Genomic DNA, 25,506 nt, shown 5'->3' on the forward strand with positions numbered 1-25,506 from the left:
ACTATTACATGTAAAGGAGATAGCAAAAAAATTTCTTCTTGAAAAATAGAGTTCTCACAAATTTGTATGTTAAAGTGTGAAGAAGTTTTGTAAACTAGGACACAGACGGACAGAGTGAATATAATAAGTACTTTTTTTTTATTTTTGTTGGAAAAATAAAACTAAAGAGGGAAAAGAAATTTGTTTGCTTTTTTTTTGTCTACCGACTGCAACGGTATAATAATAAACTGTAATTTTTTTTTTCGGTATTAGCTAATAAAACAATGAAGCCAGCAGAAATATAAGTTTTAAAATGCTTTTTTAGTATGAAATACTTAAGTTGAAAATTTGCTTTGGTTTTTGGCCTTGTTCATGAAAATGATTTTTTTTTTGTTTTTTGAATAATTTTGAAATGAGGTGGAGAACTTTGGAGTTTTAATTTTTATACTCAATTTAAAATTTTCCATTATTTTCATAGTTCCAATATTAATACCCCATTTTTTAAATTTTGCAGTATTGAGTGTTTGATTTTATAAATTAGTAATATAGACATCGCATGAACGGGTAACTACCTATATTATTCATAAAGTTGCTGTTGCAATAAATGAAGTCAAGAAACTAAAAATGTTTCAAAATAGTTAAGCCTGTTTTTTCCAAATTACTTGATATCGTGACTCTTTTTTATGAATTTCAAGACGTTCGATTTGAATCTTTACTACAACCGATGATATTCTCGAAGTAAGTTGATTATTTAACCTCAGATGAACTAGAAATGATATGAGAGATAAGTTTTTTTGCCTTACCTCTTAAGTAATAGTTAAACCTCAGAAAATATTTCCTTAAAAAGCATTACATAACTCGAAATTGCGGAACAATTTCGAATCTTTTCTATTTATTGGCATTCGTTTGGGTTCAATTTTTCATTATACTTTGAAATTGCGAACATATTTGCTTAACTTGTATATTGAAGTATTATTAAACAGAATTCCAAAACTAAGAACATCTATTCAGACTTCATGCATGATATAATTACTGTTCTCCCTTCATTACGGTCACCGTTCTTCATAACATTTTTTGTAATGAAAGCACGTTCCCCCATATACTTTTGAAAAACGAAAATAGGAAGACCTTTAAAACCTCCAATAGTGAATATGGTAATCATTGTTTAATGAAATTTTTAAATAGCATTAAAATATTTTTAAATTTTTAGCATCTAAGTACCTACTATTCTATACTATTGAGACCAATATTTTTTAACAATGTTAATGATATCAATTTTAAAATAACTATCTTATCTAATATGGTCATCAAAATAAATGAAAATATTTTGGTATTATGCTCGGTATTTAACCTTATTTTCAATATTCTTGTATAACAGTGATTGTTTTCCCATAAACTTAGGCATACATGCAGAAGTTATCAAAAAAAATGCTCATTTTTTCCCAATAATTTTTTAAACCGAGTAATACAAATGCAGTCATTTCATTCGTGACCTTTTTCATTTTTTAACATTTAATTTTTTTTTATCTGCAATAATTAAATATAATTTATTATAAAATATTAATATTGTCCTAAAAACACGAATTTTTTCTGAAGAAAAAGAAGTAGAAGAAGTGAAAAATCAGAGAAAAAAAAAATTCCAATTTAACATTGGAAATTAATGTTAAAACAAAATTTTTTAGTCCTACTTTAGTCATAACGATTAGTAATGAATTCTTTCTCTCCTCTATTATAACATGACATACTTAAGGATTTACTTCTTAACTGTAATAAAGGATACATAATATGTATACTCTTTAATTTTTTATTTCTTATTTTCATTTCTTCATATAAATGTACAATATTTTTTGAGTAACCATAATCCAAAGGATAATAAATGAAAAAAAAAAAATCCATGTACAATATTATGCACGTATGTAAAATGAGAAAATATTGTATAAAAACCAAATTATAATTAACAAAACTAAAAAACAGAAGAAAAAAGAATTTTTACTTTTAAGCTAAAAATGTTAAAACAGGACATGGAAATAATCAGAAATTGCAGTAAATAGGAACAGAATGAAAATGAAATTATAAGGAAAATAATAACCGAAAATCAGGATCATCGCTAGTACAAAAGAATTCATTTTAATTTTTTGGAGTTCACATACACACAAAATAGAAAAATAAAATAAAAAATAAAAGGATAATAAGAAAATTACATAGAGGTAGTTGAATATAGTACAAAAATGTAATTTAGAACAAGGAATGAATATTATGAAGACCGAAAAGAACACAAAAAAAAAAAAAAATGGACACACAGGACCTAATTTAAGGATTTTTTTACGTTAAGGATTTTTCCTATATTTTTTTTCTTACTCCTCTATTCCTTTTTCTTATTGTTATTAATATTCCTTTCACATTACTTTTCATCTCTTTAATCTTTAGTTTTTTCCCAAAAAAAAAAATATGGAAAAATTTTCAATTTTTATTCCTTAACCAAAAAAAGAAAAAAAATTAAAATTTATAATTTCGTAGAATACCGAAATTGAAGAGAAGGATTATTTTATCCTTTTCTCATACATACAAGTTTGGTTTTTTTTTTCTTTATTTGATAATGCAAACGACTATCATACTCTGTTAACTTACATTATAGAGGGTGATTCAGTAATATCAATACTTTCAAATGTGCCATGATTTGAGACTTAATTAAGCTTTCCAAAATTAATTGCACGAAGATTTTACGTTTTTTGGAGCAGAAATTTTAAGGAAACAAATTTGAGGCAAGTAGAAATTTTGTGATAATTTGATAGAAAACCTTTAAAATTTAGTAACTAATTTAATCTACTAGTATATTTTAAGGCACTAATTACTGAATCACCCTGTATAAAAAAGTATACAAAAAAGGACTACATTAAACGAGGATTCTTTTTTTTTCTAAAATTACAAAAAAAGAGAACCAAAGAAAAAAAATAGAAAAAAAAACTAGAATTACGACTAAATTTCATACTTACATTCAACATCTAGGATTATCCTTTTGGACACAGATGGCGGTACACTATTAGTTGCTATACAAAGGTATGCTCCCATTTCATTACGGCTAACTTTAGTTAATGGTAAAACTTCACCATCCCATACTTGAACTGATTTTGAAAAAAAAAAAAAATGAGAACGAGAAAAAAACAAAGAAACAAAAAAAAGGGCATTAGTATGAGAGTACAAAAAACAAAAGTTTTTTTTTTTAAAGAACTCATTTTAAGAATATGAAGTGAGTTTAGAAAAAATTTTATGTAGCTATATATGTATTCATATTTGCTAGTGTGATGGTGTAGGCGGAACAAGATAAAGTAGCATTTAGATCGATCTGAACATAACAATTCATTGGCTCACTTACTTTACCTATTGTTAGCGAAAAATTATCTTAGCTTTCATATGTTTCAGTTTTCAAATCAAATTTAGGGGCTACTTTTCATAGCACTCAGTGTTTGCTCTGAATTAAATGTTAAACAACAAATTAGTGTGTAATTTGCTTTCAGTTTCTGACGTCCCAAACTAAGAGTGACTTTTTCCGGAAGTAAATCACAAAAGTTACTTTTTCCGCTACAACAATGACAAACCTTGCAAAATGAACAAATTTTCATTGATTTTTTGTACTCTCCAACCAGCGAAACGCAGTTATGGTTGAATAATTTGTCGATTTTGAGTGTATAACTGTTGATCTGAGAACCTTATTTCATATCTCACGTCTTTATTCAAAGTGATGAATGAAAAAAAAGTGATTAATTGTCATAGACTCAATATTTTCAAGTGAGATTAAATGTAATATTAAGTGAAAGTTAGCAATATTTTTAAACCAGAATTTCGATCACTTTTCAATATCGTGAGAAAAAATAAGAAAATACAATTGAACACATTAAGCTAAATCTTTTATTACAAAAAAGTCACCCATTGTCTGCAAGGTGGTAAATCTATTCATCTGGATCTAACAACCTGGTCCGAGAGTATTGTGGAATCTGAGATATTCTCGCAGTTTGAGGACATTACATATATCTCACTAAACAAATAATATTTTTCAGTTCTTCAAATAGCAGTCTGAACACAAAAATTACTCACATATTTGAATATTTGAGAAAAAATAAATTCTTTTTAATGAGAGAACAATTATTGCACATCTTATTATTTATTCTCTTATATCATTATAAACTCTACATGCTGTTACCTAAGTATAACTCTTATTTTATGTGATAAATTAAAAAAATTTCATTTTGTGTATTACAAAACTTAATTTTACAAACTTTATTAGAAATAACAGAATTTAGAAATAACAAACTATTATATTGGCATTGAATTTCTACACTACACTCGAAAATCTCTCCAAAAATTAAAACCACAATTATTTAAATAACAACATTTTATATGTATAAAATTTTCAATATTCTTATTCTCCTCAGAAATTCCATTAAATTGAGTTCAACTAAAAATTTTTTTTATAATACTATAAAATTAAAAATATTTCTCCACATTTTATATACCATTATGATTTATTTTTTACTTTAAGAAGACCACATTCTACTATGATTTATTTTTGTATAATATTTGGAACACATGAAAACAAAATTTTTATGTAAAAGGATATGGCTAACATTTTATAAAAAAAAAATGTGAAATTTAGCGAAAAAAATATCATAGTTTTTTCATAGTAGAAACCAGAAGTAGAGTAAAATAAATATAAAAAGTTTCTGTGGAAAATATTAAAGATTTATAAACCATAGCCAACCATCATATGGTTAGTCAATGATGAAGAGAATATTTTTTATACAAAAAAAAACAAAAATTTTTATTTTAAGTATTTAAGGTATACCTATTTTTATGAAATTTAGTTTTATATTTTTGGTTGAGAACCCGCAACTAAAAAAAAAAAAATAATAATATAGAGAATAAAATTTAGAAGAAGAAGAAAATATATCAAGAGAGAAATTATGACCTTTCAAGTTCTATTTTTACTCTTTTTTCCTCATATTTTCCCACAAAAGTAATGAAGAAGTAAGAAGGAAAAAAAATGAAAAAGGACTTCACCTTTTATGATGCATCTATCATAATTCTGTTGATGTAATGGTCAAAAGTATTAAAAAGAGTTTATGTTACGTTTACAAAAGGTAAATGAATGTGTAAGTGTAGAGCAAAAAAAAATATAAGAAATTTGAAATTTTTTTTTTTCAAAACTTTTCTCTTTATTCACATATTTTTGCTCGGTTTTGTTCGTTCTTTCTTTTTATTTTTCATATATGTTGTAAGTGGGATTAAGACAGGATTTATGTCCTAAAAGTGATATTAAGTTTTGTATTTTTTTTTGTTTCTCTGTATGTTCATTATATTTTTAAAAATAAATTTTTTTTTGTTTTTCCCTAAAAATTGAGATTTTTTGTACTACTCTCCGTCATCCCCTCTCTACCGCACTTTTTATGATTTTATAATATAAAAAAGAAAAAAATTTGAAGTATATATTGTGTGTGTACGTTCAAGGATTCCTTTCGATTATCTAAAGTATATTCATATATACTGTTATGTTATAGTGTTATACCATTTTATATATACGATATTATAATGTTATATTGTATAGATGGTTTTAAAATAGAGTTAAGTTTTCTAAATAGTAAAAAGACCTGTACAGAAGGATTTAAAAAAAAATGAATGGAATAAAAAAAAAATTTTTTTTTTTTGCAAATTCAAAATTTTTTTACAAGTTTTGTGTAAGTATTAGATAAAAAATAAAAAAAAAATTTTATTCCAATTTTATATTATAACAATAATAAAAGTGTGGTGAATAAAATTTAAGAAATTGTTCTATCATTTAAAATTATTTTTTTATTTTGAAATTTATTCTTATAATTTTTGTGTGAGTATTATGTGGATTAAATTCTTGTAAGTTGTAATATAATATTAAATAAAATATTTTGTAATTTTAATGTTATAGCAATTTGGTATTCTTATCCAGAGTAAAAATAATAATACTTTTATTTTTTTTTTTCATATTAAATGACAAGAAAATGATAAATTATAAGTTTTTAGAGTTTTTTATTATTGTATTTAGTGAATTTCATCAAAATATTGAAGTCTCCAAAAAAGTCTCCACTCTCCAAAATAAGTCTCCACTGTTCAAAAAAGTCTCTACTACTTTGAAAAATCATAAACACATAATTTAAAAGATTTTCTTAAAAATTTTATAATTATAAAACAATATTTTGAATTATTAGAAAACAATATTAACAATATTTTAGGTAAAATCTTGTTTTTTTTTTATGTTGTACTGAAATTTACTATTAAATTTAATATTAAGCCTTTTATTACTGTTTTTATTTTCGAATATTAGATTTGAATAATTAAGGATCCTTTTACCAATTTTTTTTACACGATGTTCACAATTTTATAGCTATATTGACAGAGAGGTATATATTTTAAAAGGATGTTGATTTTATTTTCAAAAAAAAAAAAAGAATTGTATTAATAAAATTTCCACGAATATATCGACATTTCATGAAATTATTCATCATTTATAATTATTCGTGCAAATGTATGTCTCTACCGACTCTAGTATTAAAGTGAAGAAAGAGAAGTAAATATAGATTTTAATATTTAAATTTTTATCAGCTATGCTTTAAAAATTTTGATATTTTTAGATAAATATAAAAGTGCTTTGCTCTTTTTAATTTTAAAATAAAAAAAAATATTTAACCCTATTTTCTTGATTGACATTTTTAATTATTGTACAATGATTTATTTTATAATATCGTAAAGCAAGTACGACTTTCTGTTCTGACACAAGTAAATTTTCTTAAATAACAAATACAAAAAAAATAGAAATTTTAAATTTAAACTTAAAAGAAAGTGAGATTAAAGTGAATGACATTTTTGATTTAAATAAGGTCAATGATTTTTTTTTTTTCGTTGAATTGGAAATTACAGAAGAGGAAAAAAAAATTAGTCAGAAAACACTTTCACTCTATCTATACCACCTGCTCAAATATTATAGTGGGGATAAAATTTTATTTGTATACAGGTATACCAAAAATATGAATTTTTTTCAGTGTTCGTTCTTTTGCACATCGTAGAGAAATTACGATAAAATGACGGGGTTTTGTGCGACACAATGGACTTTAAAAAAAAATTATATGAATGTTATTACAAGAAAATCCAACATCAATTTAATATGCACTAGAAATATACAAGAGGACCATTGGAATATAGAAACGTTTTTTAAGCGTTTTTTTTTTTATTATTTTTCCCATTTCATTTCGTTTTAAGGTTGACGTGGAGCGGATTTTTTTTTTATTCTTGTCTTTTTGACAGATCCTTTTTCATCTACAATACAAAAATAAACACAAAAAAGAAAAAAATGATCCTATTTTAAAAATAGGATTACTATATATGAAATTTTATCCTTAAGTATTAAGTTTAGTAAGATAAATTTCTATTGCATAATAATAACGCACAACATTCTTGTTAAACTGTCTATTTGTTAAGTTTAAAAGCAGGTCTTTTACTCATCAAAAATATTTTAATATTGTAAAACTAGAGAAAAAAAATTGTCAGTGGGGAGTGGGAAGGCATAATTTAAATTTTTCTTTTATTTTATTACCTTTTGATTTTTTCTTTTTATCAACATCAATTCCTTCACCATCTTCCCGTCGCCATATAATTCTTGGCTTTGGAAAACCATCTGCTCTACATGTCATATTAATACTAAGATTTTCTCTAACAGCTACTGATGATGGGGTACTTTCCATATCTAAAATATTTGGTGGCACTGTAAAACAAAATATACAAATATTATAATGTTATAATGTTAAATTTGCAGAAAAGATAAAAATGTATAAAAGAGAATGGGAGGTTAAACAAGAGCGTCACCTGAGAGTAGTTTGTCTGAGAGTAGTCAAAACTGTAATTATTATCAAAGAGCATTGTCATATAGGTTATTAGATTTGAAGTAAAACTCATTCAGAATATAATCGAAGGCTCCTGAACTAATCAACAATTAGTTTTAAAATATTATTTTTCTTAATTCATTATAATAGTGCCAAGTGCGACAAAAAACTATTTTCATGTCATATTTTTAACTTCAAACTATTTATTTTTAAAACAGCACGTGTTTGCATATTCTTACTTATTTATATTCAATACGAGAGGCAGATTGAGTGCGCACAGATTTAATTTCCCTTGAATCTTTTAATAAGGATAATATTTGTTGTATTTTTTGCTGTTACCTCTTCCTAATTTTAAATTTTAATTTTATTTACTTTTATGACTAGTCAAAATTTCATTAAAAATAACGTGGTCAAATTATTTTGTAATTTATTGGTTTTTACCTTGAATTTTCTCTTCATATTTTGTTTTAGTTAATATGAATTTAATGTTAAAATGGAAATTTTTTAATGAAATTTTATTAAAATTTTTGGCGAAGTAGTCTCAGATATCGTCAAATTCATTTCAAGGATAAAAAAGAAAATGAAGTTTATGGATAAATGAAAAATTTAAATTATGATTTTTCTGTATTACTAATAGATTTGGAGGTCAGACAGTTTAGGCATAAATATTATAACTCTAACTACTTAAATATTCATAAAGAAGTCATAATTGTTAGAGATTTCGACAACATTGTAGGAAAACAGATGATATGTCATACAAAGGGCACACATAGGAATATGGAATAATTTTTGAATACACAAAAGATATGACCCTGGAGCCTTTCGAATAACGAACTCTACTGAAATTACAACAAACTATAGTAGAACGCGAAGCTGAAGAGCATTTACCAGCACCATTTTGTAATACACAGGAAAATGTGCCCTGGAATCTTACAAATAATGAGCTATGAAAGAATTAAAACACACTAAGAGAAGATGAAACTTAACAGCACTTGCCATGTATTTGGCAGAAAAAGAAGACAATCTTTAATGCTGATTAAAGCTATAGTATTGAAAATCATGAACCTATGATTTGAGCTTTGTTTTCTGCCAAGTTAAAAAAACATCGCCTTAAACTGAGCCAGCAACTTATATTTTCAATTCTTACTTAATTATTTGCCAGTTGCTGTCACTTATCCTTTCATATTTCCTTATGATAATAATTTTCTTTCTTTATTAAAAATTGTGTTATTGAACAAATTTAATTGTTTTTCAAACTATTTTTTCATAGTATAAATTGAAAAGGAAAAACAGAAATTTATTATTTATTTAATATGACAGTAAAATATGTCACCTGCAATGCAAGTTATCTATGGAATAATTTAAAAAAAAAATAAATAAATTTATGATTAAAATAATTTGATCACGTTTGTATAGAGAAATATAAATTTGGAATTTTAAAATATTTGACAATGTGACAATGGCTACAAGAGAAATTCAGGTAAAACCACAATATTATACCCATATTTATGTGTAGATTTAAAGAAGACTCAAATATTTGGTTGCCATTACTTTTATTTTAATATTCATGAATTTCGAGTAATTCTGAAAGATTTCATTATGGCTAGTTTGTATTCTATACCCTAAATTTATTGAGAATTTAGGCGTCTGAATGTTAACTGCTTCAAGAGAATTGAATTTTCACTATAGTTTAGACTCCCTGTTCGGAATTGTCTTAAATAAATCGGCTCTGAACTGTGTATCGGGTGATGGTTTCCTAGTTTCGAATAATTCTTTTAAGAAATTAATCTAAATTGAAGAATATCAAATTCAGTTGCCTCAAATAACCGCACCATATCAATTCTACGAAAAGAGAGTAAATATCTTGGCTTTATTTATAGTGTTGGTATGGTCTTGGCTTCATTTATAGAGTTGGTATGGTAATCATCTACTATAGATGATGGATTGAATCGCAGCCGAATGTATGAAATTATCCGACCATAGAGATTTTAAATAAAAATTTCAAATGGAATTGCTAGTTTTGAAATTAGCGGAAAATTCGACTTTTCTAAAAACATTCGATGACAATCATTAAAACTGTGATAGTCAAAAAGTTCTATATCTAGTTATTTTTGACATACACACAAACAAGAATGAAAATTCTTTTATTTCATACAAATATACATAAGTGCATGTGTATATGTGATTATCTTCTCCAGAATGTAATAGACAAATACTAGAAATATACAAGCAGTCATGAGAAGAGGATAAAATAATGTAGAAACAAAAGAACCTAGTAAAAAAATATAAAAAACAAAAATAAAAAAGGATAATCCTGAAAATGTTAAATATTAAATCGTTACTTATGACAGATGTCAAGTAAAATAATGGAAAGGAAAAAATTTTTTAGTTTTATGATAGAATTTTAAAATTTTCTATTTCTATTTTTATAAGTCTTTGGTATAAAACTAAACGTGAGGAACTATAAGGATTTTAATAAAAAAAAAAATATATGAAAGGACACCAGATGATGTTAAAATACGCGTTTTATTTGACTTTCTTATGATTTTGTTGAAGTAAACGAAAATGTTCCAAATTTTACTAAAAAAAAAAAATTTTGTTCAGAAATCCAAAAAAAGTTGGAGTTTTTTTTTTCTTTTGTTTTACATTTCATGTCATTCCAGCTCGACTTTTTCTATATTCAATAAATTTTTTAATATTATTCCATTCACCGTTCCTAAAATGCACTATTTAAATGTATATATGTACATAAGACCTTTGTTTTCAGGTACAATATTGCTCCCTGAATATAAAATAATTTTAAATTCAAAATATTTAGAATTCAGAAAGTCGAGGAACGGAGGGGGATTGGAAACAAAATAAAAAAATTATTGTAGATAATAAAATTTGTTGAATTAACAATGAAAGTATTCAAAAAATATAAAAAAATTGAAAATTGAAAAATTTTACCAACAACTTGAAGATATCCAACTGTGCTAATCATTGGATTTGTATTTACTTGACACATATAATATCCTCGATCCTCCTGTTGTACTTGATTTACATGCAATAGCCATGTATTTGCATTATCATATGTTATACTATAACGTGGTATCCTTGATATAACATGACGATGTATTGTTAAAATCATTTGTCTATCAATATGAATCCATGCAACCTGTAAAATAAGTAAAAAGAGAAAAATGAACAAGAAAAAAAATTATAATATAAAAATTAATTTTTTTTTGTTTTATGATTTGTAAATAAAGAAGTTCATCATAAATGTATGCATATGGAATATCGAATGTCTGTATGTTTGTAGAATCCTGGAGACGATCAAAAGTATAACAATTTTATGTAAATACTTTTAAAGTAATATAATTGAAAAGGGTGACTGAAAATGAAAGTTTTAGTCACCCTTTATAGAATTTTTCTTTTGTGCACCAAGTCACACAATACGCATTTTTTAAAATCAAAAGATTTTTTATTTGAATCAAAAATATTTTTTCTTAAATCAAATGAATGGTTTTTAAATTAAATAATTCCACTTTTAATAATACAAAATATTCGTAATATTGAAATGTGTAAATTGAAAGTTTAAATTCTCTAGTTTAAAAAATCTTCGATAACCATTACATTATCGGGAATAGGTCGCCTCTTATTCAAAAGATTAAGAAATTCAATTCTTTTAAATAATCTATATGTGCAAAACTTTTACCCTTCGCATATTAAGTAGACCTTTTATCGTTCGTATACAGACAGTGTCTACTCTCTTTTTCCTACTAGGAATAAAGGCTACAAATAGTTTCGCAAAAATTCGGCCGTACATTTTTACATACGCAAAGGATTCGTGTAGATTTTTTTTAAAACAACCAATAAGTATTTTTTTTTATTATTCTTATTCGCAAAAGCAAAGGGTATATTCACTTTGGTATGGAGTTTGTAAGCCCATGAAGGAGTCGTTTCCGGTACGGACATTTATATATTCGTGCTCAACGTAAAATTCTGTGTTGATTTAGATATGTCCGTCCGACTGCAAGATAACTCAAAAATAAATAATGAAATCGACGACAAAATTTTATAAGCTGTTTCTTTTCGGGCAAAGATGGCTCATATCTCATAGAGACATTAATATCAAATTTTGCGAAACTATGTGTTCTTAAAATGCTAATGGAATGGCATGACTGGTTTAGATAGCTACCACACTTATAGGCCAAACATATTCATAAGTTTCTATATGGAGTGGTTTAATAGGCTCCAGTAATTGGTATACAATAGTAATTGGAAACGTTTTTACTTGTTTAAATATTAATTGCTTTTGAGTCATCATTTTAAACTATTGCATTGTTAATTCTGTATAATTATTCACCTTTGTCAATAAAATCATTCCCGATAATCAGAAATATGAAACCACTTGTACAAATTATTTTTATTGGTCTCGTACAATTTGAATAAAATAATAAATTTATACTATATGGTATAAAATGAATAAAGTGAAAAGATTTTGACATAAAAATTAATTTACAAAATAAAAAAATTTTTTTTTTTCAATAAAAACTAACACTAAAGAGGATTCAATAATCGTCCTTTTACAAATTGAATTAGAATGTATAAATTACATTTTTAAGCTGCGGGAGAAATACAAATTTGAATATAGAGGGAGATTTATGTAATTATGTCAAATTATTACAATACCCATTCAAAATTTTCGTTTTATATGCACATTTTGTATGTAAATTGTAAAATGGTAAAAAAATCAAAAAAAAAAAAAAAAAATCGATTATATTTGTCATTGATATTATAAGGGAGTTGAAATTTTACTGTTTTATTATCCAGCGAGAAATAGAATAGGGGTATTGTTTAAAATAATGAAAAATATATAGGGAGTTCATATTTCATATTCAGGATTTTCATTGATTTTCATTGTATATGCAAATATTTTTGGTGGCTATCTGGAATAAATCGATTCTTTCCATTCAATATTGTGTCTTTTAGCAAATAATATGGTCAGATTTTTAGAATTTAGTATGGAAATTTGTTAAGATTTTAATTAAGATTGGTTTTCTTGCAGATTTTTGAATAAAAATTATAAAAACATTTTTATTTTATCTACTCCAATCTCTACAACAGGATTACATTAAAATGTTGGCAATGCCATTGATTTTCCGCACAATTCATATTCTATACATTCCAAAAATTTAGAATAAATTTTTCCATAGTTTTTTAGCACTTTTCCAAAAAATTTTTTGAAAAAAGTGCTTATTAGTTTCACTCTGTCCGTCCGTCCGTCCGTCCGTCCGTCCGTCCGTGGACACTTTTTTTGTTTACAAAACTTCTACACCCTTTAAGATAGAAAGCTGAAATTTCATACGTACATAGATCTTCACTAGAAACTTATTACCGTAGAACAAAATTTTTACCTATCTCCCCCCGTCTAGAAGTTATACCCCCCCAAAACCCTAAAAATGGCCTTTTTTAAATATTTGTTACAATGAAACCATAAGCATTTTTGAAATTTTGCAAACGCAGAAAGGCAGTGGCTTGCTTCCCCTAGCGCGATATACTATAGTTAAACTTTAGAAAAACAAAATGGCCGTTCAAATTTACCGTTATCTAAAGTCCTTTTTTTTCCAAATTTTTGATGTCATTTTTCTTCTAGACCCCAGCCTGTAGAAGCTTGAAATTTTAGGAGCTTTTAGACATTAACAAATAGTTCATTTCGTTAGAAGAAAATTTTTTTCCATCTCCACCCCCTCTCAAGTTATCACCTCTTGAAATTCGTAAAATTTGAATTTTTGACACCTTATATTTCCGAAACCGCTAGCTTTTCCAAATTTTTATAAACGCAAAAAGCTAACGGTAAATTCCATGAAATTAAAAAATATAATTATTTTTCTTAACTCACACAATTAACCCTTAAAATCGAGCATTATGTTAACCCCTTTTTATATTAATTTTTGCTTCATTTCAAAGACTGCATATATGCGTCATCCTAAATATATGTAATCCTAGAAATAGTTTTGTATATGAATGAAAATAATTTTAATAGTGTGATAGCTATACATAGACTGTATTTAAAAGCAGAATTTTCACTTGTTGAAGGGAAAAGTGCTATAATACAAACCATTGGTTTGACCCAACTTTATTTATAAAATTTTTTCTAATGGTATTCGGGTAATGATAATTTTCGAATCATGAATTTGAATAATTTTCTAAAATCTATTTTTATAAAAAGGGAGGAATTCTTTAAATAAATTTTAAAAATTTTTATATTCACGTTTTCGAAAATGCATCAAACTGTTCATAGTATTCTAGACACGTTTTTATGTACAATAATTTTAACAAGAAAAAAAAAAATGGTAAATTTTAACTTTTACTTTGCAATATTCTTATGAAATAAATCGACTTTTATTTGGTTGGCTACTGACATGTTACTTGACTTGAATTTGATTTTTCTTTTTTTAAATAAATTTAGAGTAAAATTGGTGAGAAGTAAAAATTTATTATTGCTAAAGAAGCAGATGCTCAATATACTGTATGTTAAAGATGGAAAAAGACAATACATTGGAAAAAGAACAAAGAAAATCTGATGTGGCCAACCCTTAATCGACAGTATTCACTATTTGTGGCATTAAACACAACATTGAAATTCATTCTGGGGTTCAGCTTTCATTGTGGACCTTTGGAGGTCTGCTGAAGATGTCAGGATATCGTGGTGATGGAGGATGTGCATCAGGTTCTCTACAAACATTGCTTGATGGAAAGGAAGAGACACGTACTGGCTCAATTTTTCTTTTTTGAACTATTTTAAAATAATCCGGTTTTTCTGGGTTCCGGTGATTGTTTTTGCCAATTGGTCGTCGAAATCTAGGAACATCAATAAATCTTATTTTTGTTCTAGTGTTTGTTGCCATGAAAAAAGCTAATAAATCATTGCGACACCCTTTCGCTATCAGTTGATTATTAAATCTACTGAATACTATGATAGAAATACTGTAACTGAAACCTTGCTTGTCTTAAATCAATCAATCATCACATATTTGTTTATCAAACCACTACAATATCAAAAATTAATTCAGGCATAAATATTTCATGTGGTTCAGTTGAACTTCTTAGAGTACTCAGGGGCACAGATTGTCAAACATCCCACAAAAAATGATTTTTTCTCTGATGCTTGGTATGAAAACAATACCTCCAATATTGTTTACAAGATGGATCGGTATAAATGCAATATTCTATGAATTTTTTTTTACAAAATATGTAAAAAAATTTTTCCAAACCAATAATATTAAAATTTAAAAAGAGTTACTTGCTTAATTTCTTGAAAAATTCAATATTGTGTAACAAGAATTCAAGGTATATTGTAAAGCTTTACTTGCAACATTTTATAGTTTAACATTGTTCTTTTGAGTATTAATTTTGAGGAACTAGTAAATGTCTGTACAAACTATTTTCATACAAGATGTAACATTTGTTTTCTTAGTGCAATCTTGATGGAAAACTGGAATAAAAACATGGAGTTGAAGGGTTTTTTGTACAATCTTATTCCCATAAACTAATATTAATACAATCTTATACTTAACAGTATTCTTTCTCGGAAATTATTAAGTTCGGCCTTAAATTTTAAACGAGCAACTTCTGCAATATAGTCAACATTATGTACAAATTTGTATTCTTGGATTAAATGCCTAATAAATTCAATGATAATTCAATTATATGTGAGAGAACATTCAAACTGAAGTTGATACTATTTGTATTCATAAGAGAACTTTTACGATACTCACAGATTCAAACGTATTGTTAAAGCAGAATTCACGAGAGCAATCCTATACTTTTCTCTCCGTTGCCTTTTAAAAGAAATTTTACAATGCTTTGATTAGATTTTCAAAATTTATGTTTCGATTTAGTACAGAAAACTTCCAAAGCATACCCAATTGCTTGTGACTAAATGGACAACTTAAAGTCATGCGATGTTAATCAGTGATAAATTTTTGTATTAATTAGTAGGCAGCGGGTTCTTTAAAATTGTGGACTTGAACAGTTATAAAGTGAAATCAAAAGCTTTGAACCTTACGAGTGGAATGAATAATCTTAACCATGAAGGTGGTGGTTCTAAATTTTTTAATAAAACCTTAAGATCTTATTGTCATCGTCTACCTGGAACACTTTGTTTAGATAAGTAATATTTAAAAACGTGCAAATATTTACTTATACTTCACTTGCATATTACAATGTTAATAAAAAATAAATATCTATAGAAAAAATAAAGCAAATAATAAGGATATAAAGAGCAAGGATAAACAACTTTTAAATAAATGATTTTCTTCTTCTCACAAAGAGGGAATACATTTACAGAAAATGTATGGAAAATATTTAAGTTTTATCAGCAAACTTTTCTTCACAAAATGTATACATCCTTATACCTATACTCCGTACACATTCTCTAGTCCCTATCATTTGCACATGTGCATGTAAAGTGAAAAAAATTTTGTTCCAGAGTTGCAATCATGCACAAAATCAATACGCTCTTATTACTAACCTATAGCTATACCGATAAACTTGCATTAAAATTTCATTTTAACAAGAGTGTATAAAACTAAGTGAAAGAATTTCTTTACGATTTTGTATGGTTGTATCGAGTTTTAGTTATTTTCTTTGTGGAAGAGAAGAATCTGAAATTTTATTTTAAGAATTCCGTATCTATACCCTTATTGAATACACATTTACACTATATATGTATCATTAAATTTTAAAATGCTATTGATGTTCAGTTACTGTAAATTGTTATGAGTAAGATAACTTGAAAATAAAGTTTATTATTAAATTAAAATTTGCAAAGATTCACATAAGCTGGCTTAGATATTATATAATACATTTTTCGGCAAATTTTTGCTTAAGTAATTTAAGCAGGGCTTATCTGAGCACATTTGTAAAATTGTTGATGTTTGTTGGGAATGGAGGACATGGAACATGTTTTCTGTTCATGCGCCTCTGTGATGTTGAGGCGAAGGAGACGCATTTCGGAAGCTTTCTTCTACGTACAGTTTGGAATTGTAGTTGAAATTTACCGTTAATGGGATTGATTTATAATAATAGATGGCTTAGATATTCTTGTTTCTTCTAAGGGGTTCGTTGGCCCTTCCTACTGCTGCTATCACTACTTATTATCACAACTTTACTATCACTGTTACTTGAGTCACCGCATGAATAAGTCTTCCGTGCTTCTATAGGATACCATTTTACGTCTAATTTTGAATGACTTACTCTAGAATATAAAATTTGATAATAAAACCTTTTATAATACCTTACATTTCGGTAATTATCATGTACTTTTGCCTGTTTATAATTTTATTTTCAAGTTTAATTTTAATAAAATCGAATATTTTTAGAATCAAATCTACATTATGCATTAGTATGCATATGAAAATCAGTATAAATGGCAAAAGACTTATTACTTTTGTTTAACAATGAATATAGAGATGAAAATAATATTGTAGTTATGTACGATTAGGTAAATATGGATGTATGATTTGTACTAGACTCATTTTACCATAACTAAAATGCATAACAACATATTATAACTATAACTATTTATAAACTATAAACCAAATATCGAAGGAAAAAAGGATAAGGACTTTCCAAAATACCAAGATAAATTTGTTCTTATACCAAAAATTTTGTAATTTTTTTTTTTATAATTTCTCTATTACCCGCTTATACCATTACCATTTCTCTTGATTTTATTTTTTTTTTTTTACCATTAGAGTTTTGTATGCACACTTGTTTTGCATCATCTTGAAGTCATACAGAAAATATTTACGTACGTGTTTTACAAAACCATGCACTTTTATTTCTCTCTCTTCAATAATAATAATGAGAAGAAGTATTATGAAATTAGAGGAGATTGGGGAGGGAAAGTGAGTAAAAAATATTACCATCATTTTCAATATTGAATCAACATGCTGCAATATGGTTTCTATATTTCACATAGATGTGTAGAAGTAGGGTAGTCATTTTGTATGTATTCAAAATTTATTTTAAAATATAAAAGATTTTTGATGGGTATGAAAGAGAGAAAGAGTAAGAGAGATAGAGAGTGAGAGAATATCGAGAAACTGGTGGATTGCAATATTTTTATAGTTATCAGAGAAAATAAGAAAAAATTTTTAAAATTTTTATTTGTTTAAAGAACGTGACTTGATTTTCTTTTCAAATCATTGCTAAATGTATGGAAATGTGAATGTGTAGTTTAAATTTCTAAAAGAAAATTTCATAGTTAGCGTATTGGTGTACATTTTGTAGAAGTGTGTAGCTTTTCTAGTGCTTATTTTTTTTTTTAAACAGTTCTGCTTGTAAAATGACATGAGAACATTAGTATTGCAATCTCTTCTTAGGCCAATGTAATTTTAATGGTACTTTAAAATGTTTTATGAATTTTTGGTTTTTCTCTTTTTTTCCAGTTTTCTAATGCTGTCTGTGTGCTTTTTGTAAGGATTCATTTTTAGAAAAAAAATATTTTTTATTTTCTACATTTCTCTTTTCTCTTAAAATTAAAATTTTTTTTTAAAAAAAATAATTTTAAGTTTTCGGATTTTGAATTTAAAAAAAAAAGAATAGTGCTTATGTTTTTTTAAACCAAAACTATTTATTTGATTTGTTTTCTGAAGGACTTGTGAGGAAGGTGAATAATTTTTGAAGATTTTCTTTAAATTGCTGATTATAAACAATAGACCAACAACGAATAGCTTTGGTTAAAAGTGTACTTTTGGAAGTGAAAATTGAGTTGATGTGAAAGTGGATACAGTCTGCAATTTGTGTGGATGCAAAATAGTGAAATTTAAGTTTCAGCTCCTAAAACCTGGCAATATAATCAGATTTTCTTTTAGTTTTCTGATTGCCTTATATAAAATATATTTCGGTAAGGCGTTCTTCAAGACTGGTTCGAAATTTGGGTTCAAGCTAGTTTTAATTTACATTGAAATGTGGCAATTTTTTGACTTTCCTGGAAGACTAGTTCAAATTATGGATCGAAACTAGCTTCTTTTGCAATTTACTGGGGCTAGAGTATTTTTTATACTTCTGCAAATGGTGAAAAGCCAAAAAATTTCAATAACAATTCTATATAACACTAAATTACATTGATATGTCTCATTATAAATTTCGGAATTCAAACAAAATAATGTCAACAATATTTTCACAAAATATTTTAATTATCAAGTTTCCCTCTATATTTAAATTGAAATTAATATTTTTCCCTATATTAATAATATTGAAAATATTTTTATTATAACAGTCGCATATGTTTTTTATTTATGATTTAAAATGATTATGACTATAACATTATTGTTATAATTCAATTTTTTATTATATTATTTAAATAAAATGATTTATATTATTCGGAAAAATATTTCAACCATTTAAAATTACTATAAAATACACACGTACACATTCTGACCGCTTTTTACTGACCACATTGCATTACATAAAGCATGGTTATGTGATGGCATCAAATTTTCAAACTTTTCAGAGAACTCGAACGACACAAGGTGAAACTCTCTTAAGAGCCAAATTTATGTTTTTCTAGGTATATTAACTAGAAGCTTACTTGCATCCTTAAAATTGGACAGTTATCTTTAATAGGCATTTTCATAATTTTTCCTGATTTATTGTGAAACCTAATCTATCTAACAACACCAATAGAATTTTTTTTGCACCAGTTCACGAACAAAAAATATCCTAATACAATAATTACAATGATAATACAAAACTATACTCAATTTACATATTTTACATGCTGATTATATCATATGATTAGAAAATTAATATTACAAGCTTAACAATAAATTAACAAACTAAATTGTGCTTAATAGTACTGTGTAGACAATATAATACAGTAAATGTCTCAACAACAAATATTTCAACAATATTATAAATCCAGAGTAAATGTCGTAACAGTAAATGTAACTTTCGCGAAAGTAATTATTGTGATAGTTAGTGTTGTGACAGTTATTGCAATGATTGCAAATGTAATTGTCGTTACTGTCGTGACAGTAATTGTCGTAACAGTAACTGTCGTGACGGTAATTGTTGTAAGAAAATTTATTGCGACAGTAACTGTCGTAATAGTAATTGTCATAACAGTAATTGTCATGACAGTAAATCATTTAATTTCATTCAAATTAAAAATTATACAGTCGCAGCGACATTTACTGTATATTGTCTCATTAGTACTATTAAGAATAATTTAGTTAATTTATTGTTGAGCCTATAATATTATTACTCGTGATACAATTAGTATTTAAAATATATACATACATTGTGTATAGTTTTATTTTAACATTATAATTGTGTAGTAAATGTTGTTTGGTTTATAATCACGTTTTCTTCGAAAGCATTATTACTGTCATAATTATTATAAGTTGATTTTTATTATGAGAATTAATTATAATTGACAGAGAATTTATCAATAATCTCACATGACTTCTTCTTAAAAAATTATTACTTTGAATTCCACCAGTATATACACATAGATGTTCACTAACGGCACTTTCATCTTACTAGCTAGACAATTCCTGTCGCGACCGGTTATGCACTGACCCTATCAGATTCTTTTTATTTTGTATATTTTTTCACTAATGTGTTTTCAGAATGTTTTATAATTTATAATTCAATTAAAATTTAAAGTACAAAAACAAAAAAATAATATCACAATTTATTAATGTAAATAAAACCAAATATGATGACGTTAATGGTTATATAAAATAAAACTTATTATTATTAATCATTAATTTTTTTTTTTAAAGAATAATAAAAAATAAAATACACATTTGCATAAAAATAAAATTAAAGCATAAAATCAAATTTCCAATTAAATATTTGTAAAAATAACTTTAAAATTAAATTAAAGAAAAAAATTATTATTGAGTTGAGAAACTTTAGGATAGACGACTACTATTAGTGTTAAGTATTTCAAAATCAAATCCATAAAACTGTACACTTTAAAGAGAAAACTCCTGTTAAACTTTTAATCCCCTGATTGCCATTGTAATTTCTACTGTACTTCTACATTCACTATGAACATTTCGAAAATTTTCAAACCAAAACTCGAGAAAATAACAAATTTGGTTTTAATCTGTTATGTTTAACAAATCAAACAATAAATTCTAAAAGTCTTGCGATGTCTGTTAGGATCTGGGGCTGTTTCTTCAGTAGACTGTAGGAATTATCATATCAAGAAGACAAAGTTCTTGAGATTTATTACGTTACCGGAATTGGGCCCCGACAGGGAGACTTTTTGCCCATTTTACCGGAAGTTTGTTGATTTATGAGGGTTTGTTAAATATGGGTATTATTTTTGTTTGGTACTTGGTGTCTTGTGGAAGAGCTATTATTTTTAATTATAAACGAATCATTTTAAATTTAATATAATTTAAAATATTTACGGTTTATGGAGAAAATTTTTGATTATTAAAGTCATGCGATATACAAGTGCTTTTAATTTTAATAAATAAACCAAAAGCTACCATTCAATTCCCAGTTCTTTACGGTACAAAAACAAATCATTGATTATGACCATAAATGCAATCCAGAAGAAAAAAAAAAACAAAAAAAAAATTGTCATATAATTTTACAGTTTTAAATTACGAATTTTTTAGTTAGCAAAAAATTTTGTACATCAATTTTTCGGCAAATTAAAAAAAAAATACACATACTTTAATGATGTCAATATAAAGTTACAGAATTTTAATATTCAAAGCCGTGTAGTGTACAACATAACAAAAATAGCAAAAAGAAAAAAAAAAAGGTTTTAAACCGTGGAGAGAAAAATGAAAATCATTTTTTTTTTGTTGCCTCGCGGGAAAATAAAAATAATTTTTGCCGGTTTTTTGCTTTCTTATTTTTTCTGTTTTTTCATGTTGGCTTTACATTATTTAGCAGACAATTGTGAGGTTTCATTCACTTCCGACCGAAATTTATACATTGGTTACCTACCATAACGCACAAAAGTGTTTAAATTTATGAATTTTTTAAAGTATATTGTGTGTAACTCAATTATTTCAATTTACAAAAAAAAAAAAAAACAAGCAAAATTTTATTTTTAGATATTTTAGACATTTTTAAATTTAATTGAATGAAATTCGATTTTTATTGTTATATTGAATTTTTATAATATTTAGAAGACATTAAAAGTATTGAACAATGGCAAAATATGCGCAGAAAACTAGAACTAATAAGATTTTTTTGCATACTTGCCAAGTTTAAAGTGATAGTAAAGAACTACTTTAAGAGAAATTCAATTATTCGCTTGAAAAGCTTTAATACCCCATAATTTACCGGGGAAATCCCTTTTGCTGTTCTGAACATTTTCGTGAATTACAATGCTTTCTATAAATCATGCTGCGCCTTCTGCAAGGAATTACGTAGATGTCCGTTGAGGAAATCCTTCAAATTTTATGGTACGAGGGCTAGTATTTAAATTCTAAAATTATTTTATTAAAATAATTATTGCAGCTCAAAAATTTTAAATTATGCCGTAAAACTATCATAATATAATAAAATTTAAGGAGACATCTATGAGCTAAAATTTAAATTAAATTTGTATACTGAATGAAATTCCATTTCACATTCTTTTGGAGTTAAAGTTGATACTGACTCAATTATAGATTTTCGATTTAATTTAAGAAATTTTTAATGTTTTCTTTCGAGAATATTGGACTTAAAGTGATTCTTTGTTCGAGTATAATTTAGGTACTTATACTATATGTAGAAATATTTTAATGGCTTTAATAATAATTATGAGAAAGTCATTAAATCAAACAAAAATCATTAAAAAACCAAAATGAATGAGAAAACAAATTGAGTTTCAGAACTTTACTACTTTATTTTGAACTTTCACAATATTAATATAAACACTTAAATTTTGATATACGTACACACGCATACCTAAGGTATGTTAGAACATAGAATAGAAAAAAATGTCATTAAAATCTAAGTTATGATTATGTGACAATTTTTCTCTTTAATATCTTTTATAATGTGCTCATATATTCCGAGAAATTAAATGAAAGAAAAAATCCTAATTAGTTTGATACTAAAAAAAAAATTAAGGCAAACATTTGAAAATAATTAAATAAAAGAAAGTAGTTTATATAGTCTGACGTATAACAGGACGTCCAGCTGAAAAATCAAAACTGCATTCAATATATGACGGCAACGATAGCCTGTAACATTAAATGAAGAAAATATTTTTGAAAAAAAAAATAAAGAATTTTGCACGGATTTTAATTTACGATATGGTGTGTGTGGAAGAGAATTTATATTCACATATTCCTTCGCTTTACTCACACTTTATTTAGAAAATACTCAAAGATTCCACATATTCAATGGGATCAGTTCTCAAAATAATTAACGCTCTCTTTTAGCTCCATAAAAATATCGTTCGTCTCTAATATTAATAATTCTCGTTGCAATAACAAACGATCGTAATTATTCTAATTGTTCAAGCTGAGTCAAAATTTTTTATTCTGAGCAAATTTATATTTTAATTAAGTAAATTTTCTCTCTTAATTACTTAAAAGAGCAGAATACTTTTAAAATTTCCCAATACTTAAATTCAGGAGCTTTAAAGCATCATTCTAATAACCAGATGAAGTAAAAATTAACAAGAAAGAATAGCAAAGTAATAACAGTATGAAAAGAGCAATAACTGTTCAGTATTCAGTAATCATTAGATATACCAAACAGTCTCTCTTCTATTCTCCTTAACCTTAATATTTCCTTTTTTTTTTTCTCTCTCTCATTTATGTTTTCATAACTGTTCATTATTTTTTTTTCAACAAGTTCTTTATCAAAAACAAAAATATTTTTTTTTTCTTTTTATTCTTTTGAATATTTTCAAGAGTGTTTTAAAAGCAACAAAATTACAATAAAAAAATCGTCGCTGTTGTCGTTGTCGTCGCCGTTGCTCTTCATTTCATCTCGTATACAATATTCATTCTTTAATTGTGTTTATTATTCTCTTTTTTTTTTTTTTTGTGGTAACATTCATTTTGTATTACACACTCATTTATTGTGTACTAAATCAGTTTTAAATCACCGTCATCATCATCGCCATCACAATCATAAAATATCAATATCATAACCATCTATAACATAGTCACGTTTAATTTAAGAAAGAAAGAAAAGAAAAAATGAAAGTATAAGCAAAATACTAGCCAAGCCCAGCCCAACCATGTAGAAATGAAAGAAATGAAATGAATTTTTTTTCCTCATTTTTTTTGCAAATATACGAGTAAATCAAAACAAGAATAATGACTGGAACATGAATTGAAAAACAAAACTCTCACATAGGCATAAATGCAAAGAAAACACACAAGTAAATTATAATGAACGAGAACTTTTAACTAAGTGAAATTATGAAGAACAAAGTATCCTTGTATATACAATTATGGTGTAAAAATTACAACAAATTAAAAGTAACACACACTCTTCAGTCAACTTTCTTTAATATTTGAAATCATCGTCATCATCATCGTCAACATCATCTTTTTGGTATAATTGTGGTGATCATCAGGAATGATTGTACTATAGTGTTATAGCACTTTCGAAACCATTAAAATTCTTATCTATATTGTAACACTATTATCAATATTATCACCATCATCTTATATCAATATCAGTGCCATCAAAATGGATTTACCTATTCTGTTATATTTGAGCTTGTTTATTTGAAGAGAAATGAACATGGAGCTGTAACATTTTTAAAAAAATATTGAATATGAATTGAAAATAATTGCATTATGGTTGGTTTTTTAATAATACGGTCTGGAAACTGAATTTCTCCTATTTCTTCTTATATAACATTGAGACCAATGCTTAGTTTATTGATTTTTGTTCATTTACTCGTGTTTTTTTTCATGTGATTCAATTTAATTATGAATAGTTTTCGCGTTATTTTCGAAAATACATCTGAATCAAATAGGTCACATATAGACATTACATAATTTAAAGTGACTATTTTCGTCTTAATATAGCAGTGAATTCTAGGATTAGCAATGCTACAATTATTACTTTTGTAAAAATTTTCGAAAAATTTCGGAAAAATTTAAAATTTAATTTTAAAAAATTTTTATAGTAAATTTTCGGTACCCCATTTGAAATCGCTAATGGTTTAATTTTGTGTTCATTGAACGTAGACAGCATTTCGATCACATCTTCGGGATTAATCAAACTATCTACCATTGGTAGTGCAATAAATAGTTTGAATACAAAATCTTGCCTTCCATATTGTAATAATAAAGTCTTTAACTGCGAATTATAATCTTAGATATAAATTTCTGAATTAATCTCAAACATTCATTGAATTCAATATAATGAATTGAATTTTCGTAATGTGGGGCTCAAAGTATGCGGTAGTATACTCTTCTCTGACATTAATCTCGTCAGTTCTGTTAATAATTTTGTAATTTTTATTGTTCTCTGATACTATAGGCCGTAACACATGTAATATTTCTGCTGAAAAATTTATTCCATTTATCTTTAATACACAAAAGGACAATCATAATACAGAATTAAAGAACCGTAAGTTTTTTTTCTTATAACACAATATGTGCTAGAAAAGAATCACTCATGTGATTAAAAAAATATT

General features: G+C 26.0%; 1 protein-coding gene across 1 annotated transcript in view; it reads right to left on the reverse strand.

Annotated features, from left to right (window-relative positions):
• LOC129616428 (lachesin) overlaps positions 1–25,506 on the reverse strand; it is a 135,608-nt gene that overhangs the window by 25,234 nt on the left and 84,868 nt on the right. The window contains exons 3-5 of the mRNA XM_055532054.1: positions 10,830–11,037; positions 7,595–7,762; positions 2,973–3,101 (exon numbers count right to left, since the gene is read on the reverse strand). Coding sequence (XP_055388029.1) covers positions 2,973–3,101; positions 7,595–7,762; positions 10,830–11,037 — 505 coding nt within the window. The remainder of the gene's footprint in view (positions 1–2,972; positions 3,102–7,594; positions 7,763–10,829; positions 11,038–25,506) is intronic.

Source organism: Condylostylus longicornis, unplaced genomic scaffold, assembly GCF_029603195.1.
Source record: "Condylostylus longicornis isolate FDR11 unplaced genomic scaffold, ASM2960319v2 ptg000203l, whole genome shotgun sequence".
Classification (NCBI taxonomy): Eukaryota; Metazoa; Arthropoda; class Insecta; order Diptera; family Dolichopodidae; genus Condylostylus; species Condylostylus longicornis.